At 32.1% G+C, this 23,212-nt stretch overlaps 4 protein-coding genes across 4 annotated transcripts; 2 read left to right on the top strand and 2 right to left on the bottom strand.

Moving 5' to 3' along the window:
- Positions 1 to 64: 64 nt before the first annotated feature.
- On the bottom strand, positions 65 to 2,824 carry LOC110620973 (axial regulator YABBY 1). Its single transcript, XM_021764935.2, has 7 exons — positions 2,317 to 2,824; positions 2,028 to 2,180; positions 1,697 to 1,817; positions 870 to 918; positions 636 to 711; positions 439 to 513; positions 65 to 331 (listed from the first exon to the last, which is right to left on the bottom strand). The coding sequence occupies exons 1-7, from the start codon at positions 2,410 to 2,412 to the stop codon at positions 287 to 289; spliced, it is 615 nt and encodes a 204-aa protein (XP_021620627.1). The 5' UTR covers positions 2,413 to 2,824; the 3' UTR covers positions 65 to 286.
- A 6,182-nt stretch (positions 2,825 to 9,006) lies between these two features.
- On the bottom strand, positions 9,007 to 13,230 carry LOC110616421 (Golgi SNAP receptor complex member 1-2). Its single transcript, XM_021758784.1, has 6 exons — positions 12,939 to 13,230; positions 11,284 to 11,480; positions 10,404 to 10,493; positions 10,239 to 10,310; positions 9,393 to 9,522; positions 9,007 to 9,295 (listed from the first exon to the last, which is right to left on the bottom strand). Exons 1-6 carry the CDS (start codon positions 13,069 to 13,071, stop codon positions 9,198 to 9,200), a joined length of 720 nt encoding a protein of 239 aa, XP_021614476.1. The 5' UTR covers positions 13,072 to 13,230; the 3' UTR covers positions 9,007 to 9,197.
- Positions 13,231 to 17,779: 4,549 nt separating this feature from the next.
- Positions 17,780 to 19,059, top strand: LOC110619992 (auxin-responsive protein SAUR36). The gene has a single exon (XM_021763530.2). It carries the CDS (start codon positions 18,221 to 18,223, stop codon positions 18,725 to 18,727), a length of 507 nt encoding a protein of 168 aa, XP_021619222.1. The 5' UTR covers positions 17,780 to 18,220; the 3' UTR covers positions 18,728 to 19,059.
- A 1,209-nt stretch (positions 19,060 to 20,268) lies between these two features.
- Positions 20,269 to 22,584, top strand: LOC110623120 (plasmodesmata-located protein 8). Its single transcript, XM_021768021.2, has 3 exons — positions 20,269 to 21,210; positions 22,127 to 22,234; positions 22,332 to 22,584. Exons 1-3 carry the CDS (start codon positions 20,301 to 20,303, stop codon positions 22,334 to 22,336), a joined length of 1,023 nt encoding a protein of 340 aa, XP_021623713.1. The 5' UTR covers positions 20,269 to 20,300; the 3' UTR covers positions 22,337 to 22,584.
- Positions 22,585 to 23,212: the final 628 nt, after the last annotated feature.

Genomic DNA, 23,212 nt, shown 5'->3' with positions numbered 1-23,212 from the left:
GAATTTTTACCAAACCGAACCTTAAATAACTCACGAAAAATTTGATTCATTTACGCCCAATATCTAAAATTAATGCAGAACTCTTCCCACCTATATTTATCAAATAATTCCATTTAAATGTAGAAAGCTAAAAGTCCTAAGGTATAGTGGCCTAAAAACTAAAATGTGATAGGATACTGAATACTTAGGTAGTAGGATTCATATAGATTTCAGTACTAATACTTAACAGTTCAACACAAAGAGAAGAGCTGGAGAGCTGAAAAAGAAACCCTAAGAATTTCGCTTATTAGTAGGGGGCAACTCCCACATTGGCTGCACCAACCTCTCCTTCCTATTTCAAAACCAACACAAAATATGTTAATGGATGCCAATGTATTATCAAATAATATAAAAAAAGAGAGAGAGAGAGAGAGAGAGATTTCAAAAATTAGTACGTACCTGTTGGAGCACATTAGTTTTCTTCACGGGTTGATCAGGCATAAGTCCGAAATGGATATGTGGAAAGTGTGCCCACTGCAACAAACAGACAACTTTATATAATATTTTATTTATTTATCAAATCAATCGTATATATCCCCAGCTAAATTTAGTTGCACATAATATATTGAATGGAACCCTATCTTCTAGGATCTCACATTCTTTGCAGCTGCACTAAACGCCTCTCTGTGACTTATATCAGGGTTTCCAGCTTTGATGCGTTGGATCTCGTCCCTGCAGATTACTTCGATATGTCAAGATCATGCATATGATTCATATATAGAAACATACAAATTCCTCACTCTAATTAAATTAATTCACACAAGATCTTATGTACTAATTAATTCAACCTCTAATTCTCCATGCATCTTTTTTGTGTATGTGAGACTTACTTGATAAAGCGGTTGTAGGCAGATGGGACTCTCTGTCTCTTCTCCGGAGCTGGACATGGAAAACGTAGACATAACAAAGACAAACAAAAAGACAACGATATTAAAAATCAATTCGCTGACTTTGTAAAAGATTTCTTATCATTTCCCTCTCTCTTCATCATTACTTAATCATCATCTCTAGCGATCCATCTATATCTATATCTCATCTGTCAATCCATGGATCCCCCATATCTATATTTCGAGGGGAGAAAATCTCTCTTTTATCAAACAGAAGCAAGATACCTTATACATTGTGATAATGAAATGAAACATGCATGACAGCAATTCAAGGACCCATTTGATCAGTGAGGATAAAGTATCCTTGGAGATTCTCTTTGTAAGTATGAGACTCGGGAAGAACACAGGAAAAAACTAAAAAGCAGTAATAAAATAATGGTGCATATAGGGTGTAGCTACATGGGTCTCTCAAAAGAAATGCGATGAGTTATAGTATACCAGCAGATCTGAAGTAGGCTTTGTACCATATAAATGTAGAATAACATGAAGAAGAAAGACGAGAGTATCCTAAAGATTCTTGCCACTTGACATACACCAAGAAATCTCAGGCACTGTTGATTATAAAACTCCCAGTACAGGTTTTGTTCTTAATTAGTGAGAGTCTAGCGAGAGCTAGAAACAGTCAAGGGTGTTCACTAACTTTCACGTCATCAACAACACAAAGGTCTACCATTGACCTAAAAATGTTGAAACGTTGGAGTCCTACTCTCGCAATTTAAATGGCCAGATGCCGTGTTAATTAAATAATACAAAAATTTGAATAATCTCACGTCTATTAACCACAGGTGGCTTAGGGAGCTCCTCCATCCCTCCTCGCACAGACATAAGCGGCTCATTTGGGTTTGGCTGATTTAGCAGCATATTCGGTGGTGCCACGCTCCGGATCTCCTCCTACCATCACCCAGTAACCATGAGATTTAAACATGGAGTTCACTTTTATACAGATAATTTAGAATTTTATCTATATTTATCTGATTTTTCCCCTTTTTTCGTGCTTCGAAACCCTAATTTCGGAAGTGTAATAATACCAATAAAGGAATGTTTAAAAGAACTAATCAAGCATTGATATTTTCTGCTGGAAACCCTAAATTCTCGATATACCAGGATATTCTGCGGGTTGAAGAAAGCATGACCAAGGTGGAGCTGGTTAGCCGCAGGAAGAAGCAGGCTACGCATGTTCACGGTCAAGAGGTTGGTGCAGTGGCCGCATCGAACCGTGACAGTCTTGAACAAGCTAGAGCAAGGGACGCTTACCTGAGACACAAAATAAAGATACAATTGGAGTCCTTATGATTTCCATAAAGAAGAAGAAGAAGAAGAAGAAGGTTTTTGGGGCTCATGCAGATGAGGGATAAGAACACACAGAGGACAAAAGATAAAGAAATGATACCGCGAGGACCGTGTCACAAAAGTTGCAATGGACGTAACAGAGCTGGTCGGAGGGAGAGAGGTGGTCCGGTGAAAAGGCAGCTGATGAGGAGGACATGTTTTTTACTTTTTTTTTTTTTTGGGATTTTGATTCTTGATATGATTGATGGGGTGACTGAACAATGGATATTTTGATGGACAGTTCCTCTTCCTGGATCTGTTCTTCTTGATCGTTGAGTTGTTACTATAGGATAGAAAGAGAGAAAGAGAGATATATAGGTAGGGGAAAGAGAAAAGAGAAAGAGAAAGGAGTTACCACTAAATACTAATGTAGGAGTAGAGAATTGAGCAGAAGCAGAAAGCGTTGCCTTCTCTCTGCTTCTTGTCATAACATTTTATACGGATGTGTGTATATACATGTTTAGTAATTTGTACAGTTGGTTAATGTATCTTAAACAGGGAGGGAGGCGGTGGAGAGAGATTGAGAGAGGTAGGGGAGTAAGTTTTAAGTCATAAACAGCTGAGATTAAGGAGAGAAAGGAAATGAATGGTTCGCATTCCCTATGGATTTGTGTTTATAGAGAGAGCATAGATGTGGGGAAGAGGGAAGGGAGTGAGAAAGGGACGTGTGCATGGGCTTTGGCTCATTCACCTGTTGTTTTCACAGTTAATAAGTCGGGGGGGCCGGCGGGCTGCCAACTCCTTTTCTTGGTTGTCTACAATTCCATCCATGCCTCACCCCTCAGAACCCACCCAACTCAATCTTTCATAGTTAACTTTCTTTTGATTAAATAAAAGCCCTAAATAGCGGGCACATATCCTCTATAGCACATCCACACCTCTCTTTTTTTTTTTTTTCGGGCTTGTAGCTTTTGTCAGCTCCTATTTTGTCACAAGTCCAATCTGCTATGGTTTCATCTGTCTTTTCAGTGCTGTGTTGTGTTGTTCTAGCCCACAAGTCGCCCTGATTTCATTGGCGACTGTTTCCTAAAGCTGCTAAGTGCATTTCTAAACCTTTGTATATTGTCCATCAGTTCCGACTCTTCTCTTGCTTTAATCAATTAACATAAACTGGCTAATCAAAGCTAGCTATTATTTAGTTAATTCTTAGTTGATTGATCCCTTTTTTTTACCACCTTCACCTTCACCTGTTAAAAAGAAATTGATTAAACCAAAGTAAAAAGGTACAAGGACATGGCAGAAAGCAGGTCATCACATAGTTTTCCTAATGTGGCTTCACTTGAGTAATAAAAGGCATACAGTTAATACATGTAAGTGTGTGGTGAGGGTTTCACCATCAAATTATTTTCACAATTATAACAAAATCAAACAAAAAGCATTAAAGCTTTATATATTTTAACGATTTGACCACTCGGATATGCACAGGGATTCGTAGTTGTCCCAGAAGAGGAAAATATCCTTTAATTAAATTCAACTTACTTTTCTTTGTACTCAGAATGCATAGATTGCTAGTGTGTATTTTGCTCTTTTCTTAGCTTGTTTTAATTAGTTACACGGCCCTACTAAGTACCACAATTCAGATTAAATAACAAATTTTCATGTTGGCAGCTCAACCCTAGCTATCATCGGAGATGGCACCGTAGATCTGCCGGTGACATGAAAGCTTCTACAGATCACTTCAAGCCCTTCTGTACTCATCTTCCAAGATACTCCCATCAAGCATAGCAGCCTCTAGTATGGAGAGAAACTGCATGAGGTTGTTATTAGCAACCAAGGGAAGAGGATGAAATACTCGAGCCTCTCTGGAAGAAAATGCTTCACCACCCTTAATCCCACCCTCATATGCTAGGTCGCGGTGATTCCACCAGATAGGAACCTTGGAAAAAACCAATTGCTTGCTGCCACAATCAGTTTAAGCTACGGGCCTTCGTTCTCTATTTGCTGACTCCCCTGGACCTGATCATTGCAACAAAGCTGCAAAGTAACCCTATATATGTTTGCTGAAAATGATGCCTGTTCTTTCCCTAACATTTTTTAAGACTATCGCCATCCGCCCTTTTGCTCGCAAACCTCTCAGATTTTCTCACTATGGGAAAAATCTCAGTCACGCGGCAGCGACCTCCTCTTTAAATCATTTTAAGACTTCTTAAATGTTATTTTATTATTCATTATGTCTCATAAATTTTTTTATTTTTTTCTTTTGATCGTCCAAAAATTATTATTCATGTTTTTTTTTTATATTATAATAATATATAAAATTAATTATTATAATAATATTTTATTTTATTCTATTTTCAATATATTCTTTAATATTTAATAAATTTAATATTTTTAAAATGAATATAATTAAATATTTTTTTAATATGTGTTAAAAAATAAAATAAAAAAATATAAGTCAAAAGAGACTTTTTAAGAGTTTGGATTTATTCTAATTTATTTAATATACAACATTATGAGGATTTTGTTCTCCTTCACCCTCACAATTAACCGAATATGTTTATTATATGGTTTTATTAATAAAATATTATTTGTAATTATTCTTTATTATAATTTTTTATCGTAACAAACTTTTTTTTATAATTTTGTTAATAATATTTATTTTTATAATCATTATTTTTTAAAAAATAAGTAATATTTATTATTTTTATTTATAGTGTAATTAATTAATTATTAATGTAAATAGTTTTTTTTTATTTCAATTATAACTATTAAATGACTGAATATTTAGATTGAAATTAGGTTAATTTGATTTAAATTTTGATTTAGTTGAATTAATATTTTTCCTTTCTCATTTAAATTTTTATGGGAGTTAAAAAATGAGAATCTATTAAAGATAATTAATTTATATTCACCTTACTACTATTTTTTTTTTAAATGAAAATTGAGAATTGAGAAAATATAATATGATATTTCTCAGATTTATTTAGATACACTTCAAACTAAGTATGGAAATACAGTTTAAATTAAAATTAATTTGATTATTATTTTAAAAAAAAAGTAACTTAAAGACGTCTTAGATTGAGAATTATGGTTAGTATAATTTATTTGCATAAAGGGAGGAGGGAAATAGAAAAGCAGGTTTCATTGAATTAATTCCAGGAGGGAACTTTGAATAAAATGTTATTACATCCTCAAATGTGAATAAGATATATACAATAGGAGACAAAAGGCAGACAGTAGATGAAAACATCGATCTGGACATATCAGCGCCTTCCTACATTATTTGTTTTTGAATCGTGGGACATAAGTCCATGGCGTATATATATATAATTCATCGCACCTGATATTATTAGGTTACCAAAAATGGAATTCTTCGGCCCCCCATCTCTCTATTATTATTATTATTATTATTATTATTTCCCTAAATATCTACGGTGAGATTCTCACCGAATAAGATTTATTACTAATATATTTCATAATTCTCACACATTGGGATTTACACGTTGAAGTAAGCTTTTTAGTTAGTTAGACTTGAATCAGCCTAGCAGTATGACCCATTTCTCCATAATGGGTGGTGTAAGTTTGTTTATCAACCACAAAAATATTAAATTTTCAAAATAATAATGTTATAGAAAGTTTTTTTTTTTCAATTCAAATTGAAAATAGATAAAAAATTTATTTTCACTTAGTTCAACTCTAAATGGACATGATTTTTTTTTTTTAGAGATTTCAAGAAATGAGGACTTCAGGTATATTATCTGAGTTATATACCTTAGTCACTAAACCGATATACTTTTGTCGCTAGACTGAATAAAAGCGTTTATTCTTTAATTACCTATGCTATTATTTTTTATTAAGAAAAGTTTTTTTTTTTACTACTTATAAATGAAACTACCATGATTTTATATAAAAAAAATTATGAAAAAAACACTATATTTTATATAAAAAAATTAAATTGACTAAATGGAATTTTTAAAAAATTAAAATTAAATTAAATTATTTAATAAATCGTATTAAATTTTTAATTCGGTTGAAACAATTTTTTTTTTAAAACTGAATTATACTATGTCCAAAATTAAAGGATACCTTACATTCCGTTAGTACATTTCTGACCTTTTTTTTGTGTGAGATGAAAACCAATTTTGTTTCTTCCCCTTTTGGTATATATACAGCCATTAATTTCTTACAGCTTACGATATCACAGTCAGTAAATTTATATCGATGGAACTGGATCAATCAGTAAATTTGCCATGTGATGATCACGTGGAACCTTCTCTTCAATTCTGTCTCACATTCAGAATGGTAAGAATGTGATCGCTAGGCTAGCTACTACGAAATATATACAGCCTATCACATTAAAAGCACCATATGCAGTGCTTTATGGATGTGAAAAGCTTTGTTGAATTAAGAAATTCCTCAAATCTACAACTTTAAAGTTTTTTAAATGAAAATTTTAAGAATAAATTTTCATTTAAATGGAAAGCCCAACTCAAGCATATTTTAACTTAATACTGAAATTTTTATTCAAATCCTAACACGGGTGTTTATAATTAACTCAATTCAAAAATTCAGATGAGGGTTTAAAAAATAATTTAATATTCTAATTGAAAACTTTTTTATGTATATAAACTAAATGAAAAGAGGGTTATAAAAAAAATGTTTATTAATATTCATTAACGTTATTTGAATAAATTATGTTGCTCACAATATGTCCAATTAAAGAAAGTAAAAGGAGTAAGCAAGATGTTTTAATTTAAACCATCGTTTTTCCCCGGGAGGCTTTGTGACGGAGCACTGCAGCTATGCGCAGGTATAGTGTAAATATGGAAGTGTACTATGAGGTAACATGATAATGACTTGAGCTGCTCTAAATGTTTTTTACAGCAAGCTACTCAAATACTCAGCAAATAGCCAAGTATATATATATATATATATATATATATATATATATATATATATATATATATATATATTTTAAAGAAAATATTAAAAATATAAGAATATAAAAATTATCTCATGTAAATTATTCATTAAAAAAAAGCAAGCAAACGTGAAACACACATAGATAAATGGATATGTCCATGGCTATTTTTCTGAGCAAGAAAAAGACTGTAAAAATCCAACAACTCCTCTATATCTTTCTCTCCTTCCCGATGGGAAATGTGTAGAAATCCAATAATGATGATATCTATGGAGCAGAGCGGTTACTTTGATATCGTCATTGGACGATTTTATAGAAAGTAATTGGTGAGGTGGAAGGGGAAGCTAAGTCTCCATTATATATTTGTATGAGCCTCTTGTCTCTTTCTCAACTTGTAACCTGAGGTAACTTGCAAAAAGCATGAAAGTAAGATCCATAATTGCTTGTTTTTATACAACCCGGCAACGTTTTCTTGATTCTCCATGAATGGTATAATTTCAGCCATTTATGAATTCATTGCGGCCAAGTCCCACCAGTAAAGATGTTGCCCATAGTATTGTTGCATTGCTTAAAAATAAATCTTAAGGTATATGAGAATGACAACAATTCAACATATTATGAAATTAGAAGGTGCCCATAGTATTACTTGTTTGTAATTCATGTTAATAAGATTTATTGTGTTGATTAGTTCATAACTATTTATTTCACAAATTAATTCATATTCATTCAAATATCATATAGAAGTTATAAATATTAAAAATAAGAAAATTATTATAGTTTGAAAATGAAGAAAATATTCAAACATGAGCAAGATTAAAATCTTAAGATGCGAGATTCTTAGGAGCAAGAGAAAAACAATTGTTATGATTATCATTTTTAAGTTTTCAAACACATGCCCATACATTTTCACAAATTTTTAAGGAAGCGAAAAAGATTTGAAGCTTCTGCCCTATACTTGCAGGTATCCAACGAAGAGACAGCTGCATGAGAGGGCACATTTGTCGGAAGTACATGTGCATTGGAGACACGTTATGAGTTGTGAGTTGTGATGGATCTCTGTCATCATTCATTTTCAAAATTTTATTTTTTCGTCCAAACTCATTTTCAAAATTGACTCATAAATTTAATAAATGATGAATACCTATCATGTCTGGTAAATTGAAATGAGGACCACAGTTTTTTTTCCGAGTATCAGGAGCTTTAATGCTTGAAGGCCGGGAGTTCAGGTCCTCTCGTGCCTCTGACGTGGCAATTTTGAGTTCCTGTCTAACACTAATCATTTTGTTCATCTTAAGCACTATAATGAGGCAGCTCAGAAAGTGTTGTTAAAAGTTCACCAGTGGCTTGGCTTCGACCTTCAAGAAATGTATGTTTACAACATGCCCAAAAAAATAAATAAATAAAAGGCTGCACTACTAATCTAACGTAATGGGACATTTATGCGCACCTCTCCATACAAATGGAGTTTTGAGAAATATGCCGAGGTAGGTAAATTTAAGAGTAACAAGTACGTAGCAGGATATTTAAGTTGCTCGAACAAGTCGAGAAGAAAGTTTGCTTTATGGTGGCTTTACATGGTACAATGGCATCCCAGTTTGGACCACATGGATAGAGAATTCCATTTTGTGTAAAAAAAAAGGGGACACCGGTAGAGAGCAAAATCCCTATTCCCTAGCACTCGCATGCAAAATACCTAGCAAACAATAGGCCACTTGACCATGTCGTCCGAGAAATAGTTCGTTCCCTCCTGCACATCCTAATCTACAGACTCCATTTGTTAACAAGGCTATGCAACCAGTAGAGTTTTAGACTTTAGGACAATATAACGAACCACTCATCTGACTTGTAATTCTACTCATCTGATAATGACAGTCTTTAGCAATACCTATATTTGAATAAGTATTTGTAACAAAATTTTCATTAGAAAGAAAAGCAATATGATATTCTTGTTGCATAATGGCACCATGAAAGCACCGCTGACTTTGGTACAAAGAACTTGCATCCATCCTAACATATTACAGGAAAAAATCCTTTGAAGACCATCATCATTTTGTAATTTCTGTGACAACAAATCAAGCCTGTCATTTTGAGAGCCAATAGATAATAAGAAACAATGTACATGCTGCAATCACAGCTGACAGAATGAGGGTGTCTCTTGATCTCCGTCTCCTGATAGAACCTAAAATAAAAATAAATAAAAAAAAGGAATGCATTACTAATGAATTTGAACACCATGAAGAAAAAAACTCTGTAACACTAATCATTTCATCAAGTACCAAGCAGGCCACGGATAATAGGAAACTTGTCACTTAGAATCTTCACTTTTCCTTGAACATCTCCAAACAAGGCCCTTTGAGAACCTAAGACAGCTCTTGTTGTTTGAGCTTGATTGATGACATCATCTATCTGCAAAACAGCAACTCTTAGCATTGTCAATTGGCCAGCAACCAGAGAAAGCCATCACGGACAAAGGTTCAACACAAATTTACATCTTTAAGTTAGCCCTAAAATGAACTGCCTTTTTTTAATGAGAATTTAGATCATAACAAATCCGAGCGCAATAAGCTAGCCTCTACAACTGTTGGGTGCTTCAGGAATGCCACATGCCCATTTCACAATGACAAGTGAAATTCACATCCAAACCCATGTTAGGTCAATATTTGTGCAACGTGTTACCATGATGTCATGAAATAGATAATCATTTGTGTTATTTGCTAAAAAAGAATTTCAGAAAGATTAAAAAACCTCAATTTACAGTAAGAAACACGAATAATTTTCTGCCATATTGCACTCAGCAGTATCTAAGGCCAGATAGGCAATGAACTCAGTCCATTACAAATTTTTCACTGCATGCACTGACATCCATTTGGAGCTTCTAATTGACTACTTCTTTTCACCCCTAGAACCTAAGGAAGAAATTCTACCTGTCCCCTCTCTGCCCCATCTTTACATCTTCACTGACAAATTGCTCTCTCATCCATCCCAATATTGCTAATTCACTATACTTAGGAGTTAGGATTTCTTTATCCACTGTGCCATACGATGCAACAAATGAATTTTGAAAAATAATTCCCCAAAGCATCTAACATGAAATCTAAAAACAGAAAGCAGCAAAGTCTTACATGAGCAATACTTCCATGGATGGCAGCTCTCTCTCGCAGCAACTGCATTCTTGGAGACATACTTCCAGATGCCTGTATGAAGGTAGACAACACCACCTCAACTCTTGAGAAACAAGAATAGATTCTAAAGTCAAAGACAATATCTAAGAATTGAGCAATACTCACCTTGTACTCACTAATATCATCTCTGACTGAACTCAGAAGTTCTGCATGTTCCCTCATTGAGTTTATGTTTCCCTTGATTCGTTTAAATTCCTAAATTCACAATTTCTATACTATCAATGAGACAGAAGCATTGATATAACAGTCCTCAGTCACTTCCACATGAAAGAGAAAGAATGTAGATTCATAGTACAACACCGAGCAATAATATTCAGGACTGTTCAAATTAAAACTATATGAAAATTCCTACCCTGACTAACATCTGCTTGCACCTGCTAATAATTTTTAACCATATTTAATAATGTAATTCTCTCAATCAACCATGTACACATAGAAGAGATGCTATATAGACTTTACTATTCAATCACAACACCAAGAGGCAGCGAAAAAAAGTAAGTGCTAATGCACAAAAAAGAAATTGGTAACTGAGATTTTAGATCGATCTCATATGCTCACATTCAAAACAGCTAAGAAGGTAGCATATTAGCCAGCATATATTATAAAGAGATATGATTATTTGCAAATTCAAAGGCAAATCTCACGAGAACTTGTGATAATCCATTGGGATGTTGATAATAATAATAATAATAACAACAACAATAAAGATTTAGAAAAAAAAATCTGATAGCCAATTCAAGAAAATGACTATCCAAATAGATGTATACCAATGCAGATAATCATTATTGGTTCTACAACTTGGCTAGGTATCAGAATAAATGCTAAACATAGTGCAATACTTGACACTGTCTAGTTTGTGGACTAGCAACTACAGTAACAAATGATGACATTATTAAAATTCAATGTAATGCAAGGTAATAAATCTCAAATGCAAATAGAAGCAGAAAATTGCTATAAATTCAAATAATAGAAATTCATGGGAAACCTGTGTAAACTCATGAAGTATGTCTCTGTGCCTTGCTAACTTTTGAGTAACTGATGTAGTCGGTGCAGCAGATGCAGCACATCTGCTCATAGCATCATTTGTATCTAGTAGCTTTTCAAGCAATGACTGGATTTCCATTTCCATGGACTTCCATGACCTGCTGGACCCAACAGTTGGTGAACCAGTATCCACGTAACCTGCAACCAGAGGATATATCATAGGGAACTGAGCCTTATTAAGTTACTTGCCATAAAACCATTAAAGTGCAACAAGTTAAAGCTAAAACAACAAGATAATTATCTGAGATGACATGTCAGTTTAGAAGTAGCAGAAGAGTAACGATCAAGGCCCTAAAATAACCAAACACTCAATCTTCCCACGTCAGTTGATGAAATTGTATTGGATAAAAGAAACAGGAAAATTTTCTACAATAATGGGAAGTATATTTGATTCAATAACCGTACAAATTTAAATTCATGTAAAGGACATGTCCCCACTGCTTCTGTAGTAGCACGTGGAATTATTGCACTCTCAGTAGTAGAGATAGTAAGAACATGCCAACCAATAATATGACATAGGTGTTTCCGAAAAGATCTATGCATACAAAATAAACTTGGTGAATGCGAGGGCAACTGGAAAGAAGTTAAACAAAACAACAGAATCAGAAAAATGACAACTAAAAGATATGTGGCAGGTCATTGCCAAACAAACAACAATGTTGAATTACCAGTAATGTTACTCTGTTATTCCTTTACGATAGAAATGACAGAGTAGCATTCGAAACATATATGGCAATCTGATTTGAGAGAATGCTGTAGTAATATTAATGGATGGTCACAATACAGTGGAAGTCTCTATTTCAGTATTTCTAACACATTATTCTCATCCCTCGAGCAATCACGGATCATGGTTGCTGGCAATTCCCATATCCAAAGTACCAACTCATGTAATGGACTATGTCAGAACTGCAGATGATATGACAAGAAGATTAAACCAAGCCAGATAGTGTTTCAACATCATATTGGTGTGCCACATATCTAACTTCAAATTAGAAACAACTCAACAAGGCCAGGTTTTTTGTGACAGTTACAAAAAGTAAACATTGCAGATGTCTAATAGGCTGTGGATTTGTAAGACATCGGTTCCCTTTCTAGAAACCACATTCGCTTTCTCCTTTCCAGTTTCTACACCAAATTCTGAGCACCTTCTCCCCTGAAATTTTACTCAGCTTAATAAACAGTATCAATCACTCTTCTCAGCCCTGGACATCATTAACCTAACCAACCTAGCAATCCACTATGGAATGAAACTTTGGAAATACCAATCCAAACAACGCAAATAAAATGATAAAAATTGTAAAAGTAATGGAGAATTGGATCAACCAACACAACTTTAAAAAAAAAAAAAAAAATCTAACCGCTTATTGAAATATGATTTGCAATGAAAAATATTCTTTGACACAGTAATTTTGTTTTAGCTCAGGAAATCGTTAATGTACAGCAAAATAGCACATACGCAGTTAAATCATGATTAAATTGGGATCAGCATCTTTCCAAATCCAAAACTAACAAGGAACAAAAATCACCAAATCCAGCGGTAGAGTTGATAAAATCCAAAATGCGACTGTTAAAATTAGCAAAAGAGCAAAGTAAAACCTCCTTGGGTGAACCTAGCGCCAAGCTTGGCATAAGAGGAGAGCTTGACGTCGAGATCTCCTTCGAGCTTTCTAGCCTCTCTCCTCAATTCCTCCCAACCCGACTCCTGCAACTCTAGACTCGGATCTGTCATATCGGATCTTCCACGAATTGGATTCCGGAATATGTGATCTGAGATGGTTATAGACACAGTCGATCTCGCAAGTGGTCACTGGGTTCTATGTCGATGGCAGTAATCTGTGGACAAGTATTTTCTCATTCGCTTCATTTCAGTGAAAAGGGCTGCACTGTACAGTTGTTATGGGATCTTAAAATTGCTCAGAGGCCCATATATCTAACACAGAAAAAGGCCCCAGGCCGAAACTTATTCGGGTGTAGCTTCGGATTGACCTTAATCCAATGTGGTTTAGCCCAGTTTCATCCAGGAAATTTTCAAAATACAGTTTATTATGTTTACTATATATTATCTTCCCCAAAATCCACATCCCCCGTGCCCAATCTATTCTCTTCCTTTTTCTTCCATCTAAGCCTTGTTCCTCTGTCTGATTTCAACGAATTTAATTTAAATAATTTATTTTTTAATAATTTTTTATTTAAAATGAAAGGAATTAATTTTTTTTAATTTAAAAAATTTTGATTTAAAATTAAAATCTTATATAATTTTATAAAGATTAATTAAAATATTTTTTATAAGATAAATTATACTAAATAATGAGTTTTTCTTTGTTGACTTTTTCCCTCCAGCAAGCAAGAGCACCTATCTTCTTAGCTGTTGATTGTCCTAATTTCTCACAGACGAAGGCTTTATCAGTCATTTACATATTCGATGGCTATTTATCAGTAGCAAATAAAGTTATGAATAGTTCAACTAGATTTTATTAATTTATTAGGTTTGGAACAGACCATATTGTATTTAACCATTTATTGTAAATATTTACATAAAATTTGTTATTGATTAAGTATTCTTTGCAAAATATGTGCAAATTAAATGAAGTGCGATTGTTGCTCGTGTTTATGATGATAGAACTTCAATTGATATTGTTTATCTGCCTTTTTTTTTTTTTTTCTTATACTAGAGAGGGACATAACCCAAATAAACAATAGGTACAGAATAGTTTATCCCCTTTGTTTTTTTATATATTTATTAAAATTAACTAATCATTCAATTAAAGCAATGTCGTATATGAAATTAAACTTTTACGTACTTTTATAAAATAAAATTTTAATCAAATTATTTTAATTTTATACTATTTAATATACACAATTTTAATTACATATATTATTTAATCAATGTAATTTAAAATATAAATTAAATTGCTCATTTTGAAAATTAAAAAAAAATGATAATAACTTGCCACATTTATAATAAATTAATTATGTTGTTCGGCTGGAAATATATATCTCTTCTTTCACACATTAGTATAACCAACCATTTTGGCATAAAAAAGATAATAACAACTAGCAGAGCCGAATTTCATGCCACCGTGGAGAAACATCACATCCTCATTATTTTTATTTTTTTGAAATGACATCATATCCTCACTCTTGAAGTGGAGGAAGGTTGATTAACTGGAAAATGTTAGGTATCCAGATGGTCCAATAAGCCAAGTCTACCTCAGCGTTTCTTCTAGATGCTGAAGTCGATCGCCCCGGATTCATTCATTGTTTAAACACAATGAGATCCCCTGTAATAATTAATGAAGCTCTTCATCAGCAACCCACCAACTCGGATAATACGTGTTCAAGGTTGGTTATGCAACGGGTATTGTTTGACTACTCGATTCAATTAATTCATTTTATTACTGTATAAATCATTTTGAATTTAAAAAATGTATTTCAGCAAATTTAGTTTTAAATATTATGTACCTATACTTGTTATTGAGTTAGTCAAACAAATGATAAGTATCGTAAGTTTTTTTTAAAACAAAAAATGGCGACTCCAGGAATAAAATAAGTTGAGACTCTTATTATAATAGTTATTTTTATTAATTTCAAACCCAAATAAATTATTAGTTCGTAAAACTTATAATCAACGATTTTTCTTTGTTTAACGAGATAATCAACGAATTGGATTCGGAAAATACTTATTCCAAGCATGTGAGTATCTCCGTGTATTGTATAATCTCTTGAACGCGTTTTCTCGTAAATTCTGTGCACTTGCCATTTTGGGCCCTACTCTTTTCCTTTAAAAAAAAAAAAAAAAAAAATAATTCTTTCAATAGCCAGCAGCTACTTTATTTATAATAAAATTCAAAATATTATTGAAACATTATTTTTTAAATTGGAAAAAGTATATATTCTCTCGAAAACATAAAAAGTAAGATTTTATAATTATTAATTAAAAAATACATATCTTTTTTAAAAAAATAAAAATATATATCCTTTAAACTGTATAATTATTATAGGGCAAAAAAATTATGGTGTATAAAGATAGGATAATTTTTATTTAAATTAAGTTATACAAATTAGTAATTTAAATGTGTAGAGATTTATATGAATTTTAATATTATTTTATATTACATATCTAAATAATTTCTTTCCCCATAAAAGTGTACGGGCTTCAGCGTGTTTGGACTTTTTCTGCTTTGCTTGTAAGTCCAATTCCAAATCCCCTCCCCCTCCATATGGAAGCTATATACTTACATTTAATTGTGGGTAAATTATTTTTTAAAAAAATATGGTTATGTATATTATTTTTTCAATACTCAATGGATTAATAACTATATTTTAATTATGCCAAATTAAAAGTTCATTTATCTTTTTTTCTTCATTAATTGTTTAAGAAATGAGCAAAATGCTTTTTATTTTAATTATATCAGAATTGTCTTTTTAAACTAAAAAAATAACTATAATTGTTTTGATGGTGTTAAAACTCTTAATTACTTTTTAAACATTTTGATCGATAATTTTTATATGCCGTATGTTTAAATTGAAATGAAACGGAATGATATAAAGTAATATATTTTTACTTTAGTTTTTATTTCTTTTATACAATTTGTTTATATTGAAATCTAAATTAGAAATATTTGCGGCTTAAATGTTAAAGTATTTATTAATATAATAAAATAAATATTATTTATTATTAAAAAATAATAAATTATAAGTACATAATATAATAATAAGAGTTATCGCTTCATGGTCGATTTTACAGAAAAAAACATTAAAAAAATGACTTTAGATATATTAATATATTTGAATTTACAGATTTCATATTTAGGAAAATTAAATCCCATACTATTCTTCCATATGTAAATATATATATATATATATATATATATATATATATATATATATATATATATATATATATAGCCCTTAACATAATAATAACACCATAAGTTTTTACTCCCTCAAAAAAGTGTTCTATTTGTATATATTTCATGATGAGATGTGTTCATTTTGTAAATTATTAGAATAATTACTGTTGTTAAATAGGGTCTATAGCGTATTCAAACCCTGGTGCCACCCATGTAGAAAACTTGTACCCTGTATCCGTTTTAATATATTAATATATGTTTTCCATTTTAATTTGGAGCATTTTTTAATTATACATAATTCAATTATTATTTTAAATTATTTTTTTAAATTTTAATTGAAATTTGTTTTTAATTATTTATATCATATAATCCAAGTATTAACTTAATGATAATAATTATAGTATTTACTTACTAATATATACATTAAACTCCAGTTTGATGTCAGTTGAATTTCAAACTATTTACATTTGTTTTCATTGATTTAATAATCATATCATATTTTAAATTATTACAGATAACTATAAATATAATTAATAGTTATTTCATTCATTTTAAAATTTTTATTTATTATATTTTTTATATATATTAAAAAATATAATTTTTATTAAATTTTTAATTATATTTATTTTAAATATATTAATTTTTATTAAATATTGAAAAATATTTTAAAAATTTTATTAAAAATAAAATAAAATAAAATAAAACTATAATAATTAATTGATATGTAAATGAATAATAATTTTAAGGTAATAAAAAATTTAAAAAAAATTATAAGAGTGAGATAAAGGTATCAAATTTAAACCATTAATATTCATCAATTGAGTTTGGTTCAGCTGAGGAATATTTTTTTTTCGAAGCTGAAGAATTAGTTTACGTGGCAACTCAATTGATGTTCCTGGAAGAAACGGGGTAGTTTGGGACTCCCGCCTCAGCTTTGATAATTGAACTGAGAGGTGCTACATTGGCCCAGTTGCTATTCGTATATGCCCAATCAGATAACTAGTACCATCTGACCGTTCTCTATCTGACTTTGACCTCTCTAATTATCTATCAATTCACTTATAAAATTATGTAAAATTTAATTAAATACTAAATAAATTTTGTTTAAAATAAAGTTTATTGTTTAATATAACACAATTTTATAAAATTTAATTAAATTTCATATAATAAATAAAAAAATTAATTTTATAGTTTTCACTTTTATAATCAATAAAATATAAGTGATAAATTATTAAGAAAAAATATTTAGAAAGTACATTTTAATCTAAAAAATATTATTGTATAAATTTTGTAAAATTCATTTCAAATTTTATTAAATTTTAATAAAAATTAATTTTATAGAATTAAATTTTTATTTTTATTTAAATTAAATACATAAAATATAAAATTCAATTAAATTAAACTAAACATAATTTAAGAGTTAGAATTCATCCAAACATAGCCTCAAGAATCTCGGTCCTGGAAATCAGAATCACGTTTCGGGAAAAAGAAAAAATCAGAATCGCGCGCCTACCGTATTAGACTCTAGCTATTTTTCTCTCAATCTCCACGTCATTTGACCCTAAAAATTTAATTCTCATTCGTATTTTTTTCTCCTTTATTAGATTAGACGCCCTTTTATCCTTCAATCTTTTATAAAGAACGCCTTCCTGGCAATAAGGAGTTCTATTCTTCCCCTGTAACTGCGTCCCTAACACCAACAGCCGCCGTCACCTCTCACCTTGATTATTGGGGAAGAAAACATATTGGATGGGTAAATCTTGCTCAAGTTCGAATGATTTTCTCGTACATTAACAGAAAATAAGATGTCAAACATACCCACATCTCTTTCTGAAGTGTGCCTTACCCTTTTCCGTTTAACCATGTCCATCGCCGATCCATGGCCTTTTTCTTGAACCTTACTATAACAAAAGCCATTTGAGAAATTGTTTGTCCAGACTTAGGAGAGGGGAAAAAAAAACCAAAAATCCACTTTCGAAAAAGATCGGTTTCTGAATATAATCTCCCTCCATCCCCAGGATAAACATGAGAAATATAAGGGGCTTCAGGATTGGAAAACGACTGGTCGGGATCTCAAGATGGATCTTCCGGCGGAACCGTAGCTCATCCAGTTACAATCGGCTATACTCACCGGGACAAACATGCAGGCCCAAGCCCTTTGCGAAGCTTATCAACTGGTATCGCCGCTTCACGACAGAAGCAAAATCACTTTGTTCCGGGATACCCAGGTTGGATTACATCCCCGTGGGTGAGGAACCTATTCCGGAAAATTCTTTGACGGTGCCGAAGGGACACTTGGCGATCTATGTGGGGCAAAAGGACGGCGATTTCCACAGAGTTTTGGTGCCCGTTATTTACATTAACCATCCCCTGTTTGGCGAGCTATTGAGAGGAGCAGAAGATGAGTACGGGTTCAATCAACAAGGTGGGATAACAATTCCCTGCCGGTACTCCGATTTTGAGAGGGTCCAAACCCGGATCTCTGCAGGATCGGGCCGACGTAAGCTGGCGTGGAAGCCCAACCATAACTGAGGTGGTTTGTGAGATGATGACGATAATCTTAGTAGATGATGGTGATGTTTAGAATGTTTTAGGAAAAGTGACTCGTATACTTCTTCAAAGGTTTCTACATTTCTTTTCTTTTTTTCTCTCGTAGTTGTAAATTGATAGAGTTTCTGTCATTTACTTCACGTTTTGGCGGGTGATTAGCTTATGATTCACAATTACCTACTGTTGTTTGTGTGTATGTGTGTTTTTCCCGTCTTAGTAGCTTGATTCTTAATGAGCTAATTTTTTATTGCTTGTGGAGTTGTATTACTCAATTTGAAAAGGAGACATTTACTAGCCTATGACATTTAACAGAACAATAACGTCAGTTTTTTTTCTTCTCTTAAATCCAAAGTCGAACGTTTCTTTACAAATCAACTCATAAGGCGTACAAGGTCTTGATAATAGATCAAATACAAAAACTTAGTCACCCACTTAGTCACCCAACCTAAGAACCAAGTTCATAGATCCAAGAATAAAAAAAAAAACCTATATGTTAAATGGGTTGTTATCCTTCACCATATGTATATACTTCTGAGTTTTATAGACTAAGATTTCTTAAAACAACCATCATATTAATAGTCAAGCGGTTCATTTATAAGAAAAAGCTAAAATATAAAATACGTACAAAATATATCATAATTAAGAAGCACAAAGGAAATAAATAATTGAAATCTATTAAAAGTGGCTCTTGTAAAATCAAAAGAATACCAGCGATTAATAGAAGTGAACATTCCACACTTAAAACTCTAAGATTCATCCATTTGAAGTTAATTATAGTTAACCATAGAACCTTTCAAAAATTAATTATTCATCAAAATAATCACTAGTATTTTTTCTATTGAATCATTTATCTATATCAAAATTTAAAAACTTGTAAACAACGTAATCACGAAGAGAGAGTTACACTCTTAAATGCATTACCACGAGTAGATTTAGTATCGGTCTGATTCGAATTATGAACCGTATTAATAAAAAACTAAATTAGAATGGTCAATCAGTTTTGATTATTGAACCAATTGGCTAATCATTTAATATAACTAACCTTCACAATTTATCATCTCAAGACACTCATAATTAATTGCTAAAGATATCCCCTAATTTTCAAAGTCTATAGAAGTATCGTGGCCCGACTTCCTCATTTATTTCTATATTGAATTCAATTAGTTACATGGTATCAATATAAGTTATTGGAGAAGGCATAAGTCAGTAGAGACTAGAAACTACATTGCTTTCACTAGGTATTTGAAATGACCTGAAACCTTAATTTATTTTCGAGTGATACATAGAAAAATTCTTATAGGAAGTACTTTCTACAGTTATAGGTCTTTGTGACTGTGCTAATCGTTTGTAAGTGGTGCAGAGTGTTTTTCTCTTTTGTCTAAAGTAAACATTGACTCTCCTTCCCCATTCAAGACTGGCATGGAAGTGCTTGCTTTTTTAGGTCTTGGCTAGAATAAAAAGCATATGCTCATCTTTATGGCTATTTATTTGGGTGCAAGTCAAGTATAGAAAAGATGATGCTGTTAATATTTGAAGAATAGATCCATGGGGCCATATGGGCCCTTTCTTGCTGCAAAAGACTCCAGGTGAGACTAGAATTCAGGAAAGCGAAAAGCACTATCACATTCTTATTTTCCCACCAAGAAACCAAACAACTAAGCATATTAAAAACAAAGCAAAACCTAGACTGGGGAAAAAACAAATGTTGATGAGAAGCCTTCACTTTCACTACACTCACAAAATCATCCTACTTCTCAGTAGGCTCACTTCATTCTTTCTTATCTTCTTCATTTCTGACGTTAACCATGGCAACCTTGTCCAAGCACATATCTTCAACTATGCAGGTTGCTCTCAAGAAAAGTATCAACCCAACTCTCCCTTTGAAGGCAACCTCAACTCCTTTCTAGCCTCAGTTGTAAGCTCATCCTCTCAAGCCTCTTACAATAGCTTTGCTATTGGAAATGGAACCTCTAGCCCACCTGAAGCTACCATATATGGCTTGTATCAGTGCAGGGGTGATTTAAAGATTATTGACTGTTCAAGTTGCATGCAAAGCGCGGTTAACCAGATAGGTCTTGTTTGTCCATACTCTTATGGGGCTGCTTTACAACTAGAAGGCTGTTATGTAAGATATGAGCATAATGATTTCTTGGGAAAGCTAGATACGAGTCTGAGATACAAGAAGTGCAGTAAAAGTATAAACAATGACGCCGAATTCTTTCGGCGAAGAGATGATGTTCTTGCTGACTTGCAAACAGCAATAGGATTTAAGGTTAGTAGTTCAGGTCTAGTAGAAGGTTACGCTCAGTGTTTGGGGGACTTAAATTCAGCTGATTGCTCTTCTTGCCTTGCTGATGCTGTTGGGAAGTTAAAGACTTTATGCGGCTCAGCTGCGGCTGCCGATGTGTTCTTGGGACAGTGTTATGCGCGATACTGGGCATCGGGCTACTATGATTTCTCTTCAGGTTTGTTCATAGTTCTTAGTTACTAACCACTTCATGCCTGTTAATTAATACCAGAGGAAACAAAAAATTAATAATAAGTGCATGCTTATAAGTTATATTTATCAGAAAGTTCTGTTTCTGTTTTCCAATTATCAGTAAATTTCATAATGTGGGTATTCGTTCCGAGCTAAGCTTATGCCATTTTGTAGATGAACTAAAATAACATACCAAACGAACGACTTTAGTGCTTCTGTAGATAGACGGAAGGCTGTTTGAAATTTTCTTTTCGAGGAGTCAACAAGTGTCTCCTTTTATAAAGTAAAGTATTAAGGGGCATCAGCACTTTGGTTTGCTTTCTTTTAGGCACTCCCATTCCTTAATGTCATTCCTGTACTGTATCCTGCTTTTTTTCGCCCCGTTTTATCATTTTCTATCAGCATTACTCAACTTTTGTTTTTCTGTAATAACCATAGTTAATTAAAATATCTGGTGGATGAAATTCAATTCCATTAATTAATTTTTTTGATTAGGTCAATCCCAAATTTCAAATGGAAAAACACGATGTGCCTTAAAAGTACCATATTAATGGCTGATAAGGTGTCCAAAAAGAAGAGAAAGCTGGAATCTTTTGGATAATCATTCAAAGCACGAATAGTTTAAGGAATTCAACTTTCCCTTTGTCTTATTACCATTCAATTAACTAGAAAGAACTAAAGTATCTATCAGAACCACTCAAAATGGAAATTTTATTCCTTCACTTAACTATTTGCTGCTTCTTATTTTTATTTTTAACAAGCATTAACATAAAAAAATTAAAAGCATGACAGAGATGAAGCTTTAAGAAACAAGTCTACATGGTAGTGGCAGCTTTGTTTAGTCTCTTATCAAGCCATTTGAGTAGGAGTAATTCCACTTTTGCTTTTGATGGTTGCATTAGATTCCTCCAACCAGGATGAAGTGGGAAAAACAGTAGCCATCATCGTTGGTGTACTAGCAGGGCTGGCTGTTCTAATAGTTCTTCTCTCAATTTGCCGGAAATCAATGGGTAAATATCTAAGGAAGCTATTCTTTACAAGAACCATAACTACCAAGAAAAAGGTAGTGATTGCTTATGTTACTGATAGTGGGTTTCTTGCATGCAGGTTAAGAAAGAGATAGGGTCAGTCGCCATGGAAGGGTCCAGACTCCGGAATGTTTATTTTAATATTCTTGTGAAATGTACCTTTGTGCTTTTTTTTTTTTTTTTCCTCTCTCTAAATGGACTCGATTTTTGCACAAAAGAAGGTGGTGGTTATCCTCTGCTATAAAGTAGCAGCACTACTGATCATCTCTAATTTATCCACTATTTTAAAAATATATACATTTTTATGTTAATTAATTATAATTACATTCTTCTCATTTATCATTCAGTTGCAATTTTCAAATTTACACGGAATGGCCGGTCCGCACTCATGCTGTCCAATAAAACCGTCATTCTTTTTTATATTATAATGTTTCTATAAAAGCTAGATTTATAGATCAGTAGCAAATTTATACTGATCACAACCCTCATTCACTCAAACACAATGGCAACCAAAAGGAAAAAGAAAAAATCACTCAAAAACAATGGCAGCCAAAAGGGAAAAAAAATTGACAGGACTGTATGTACAATTAATAGAAGAATCACGTTGCAGCGTCCCACATTGATCGCTGTGAGAAAATTGATGAATTTATAAATAATTAATAAAAATTATTAAATAATTTAAATTAAATATTTTAAATTATTTAAAAAATAATTTAAAATTTATTTATATTAATTTGATTCGATTATTACAATTGGATATTAAAAATACTTTGGATTATAAAATTGTACAGAACTATTCACGTGAGACTTCGTTTGATTAAAACTCAATTTGATTTATATTCTTTGAATTTGTGAAAAATAGTTTGTATTTAAAAAATATTTTATATATAAAAATACTTTTTAACAAAATGATTTATTTTTTATTATTTAATTTTAATTTAAAAAACAAAATATATTAAT

Source organism: Manihot esculenta, chromosome 1, assembly GCF_001659605.2.
Source record: "Manihot esculenta cultivar AM560-2 chromosome 1, M.esculenta_v8, whole genome shotgun sequence".
NCBI classification, from domain to species: domain Eukaryota; kingdom Viridiplantae; phylum Streptophyta; class Magnoliopsida; order Malpighiales; family Euphorbiaceae; genus Manihot; species Manihot esculenta.
The sequence above is the reverse complement of the archived record's forward strand: the minus strand, read 5'-3'. Positions and strand labels throughout refer to the sequence as shown.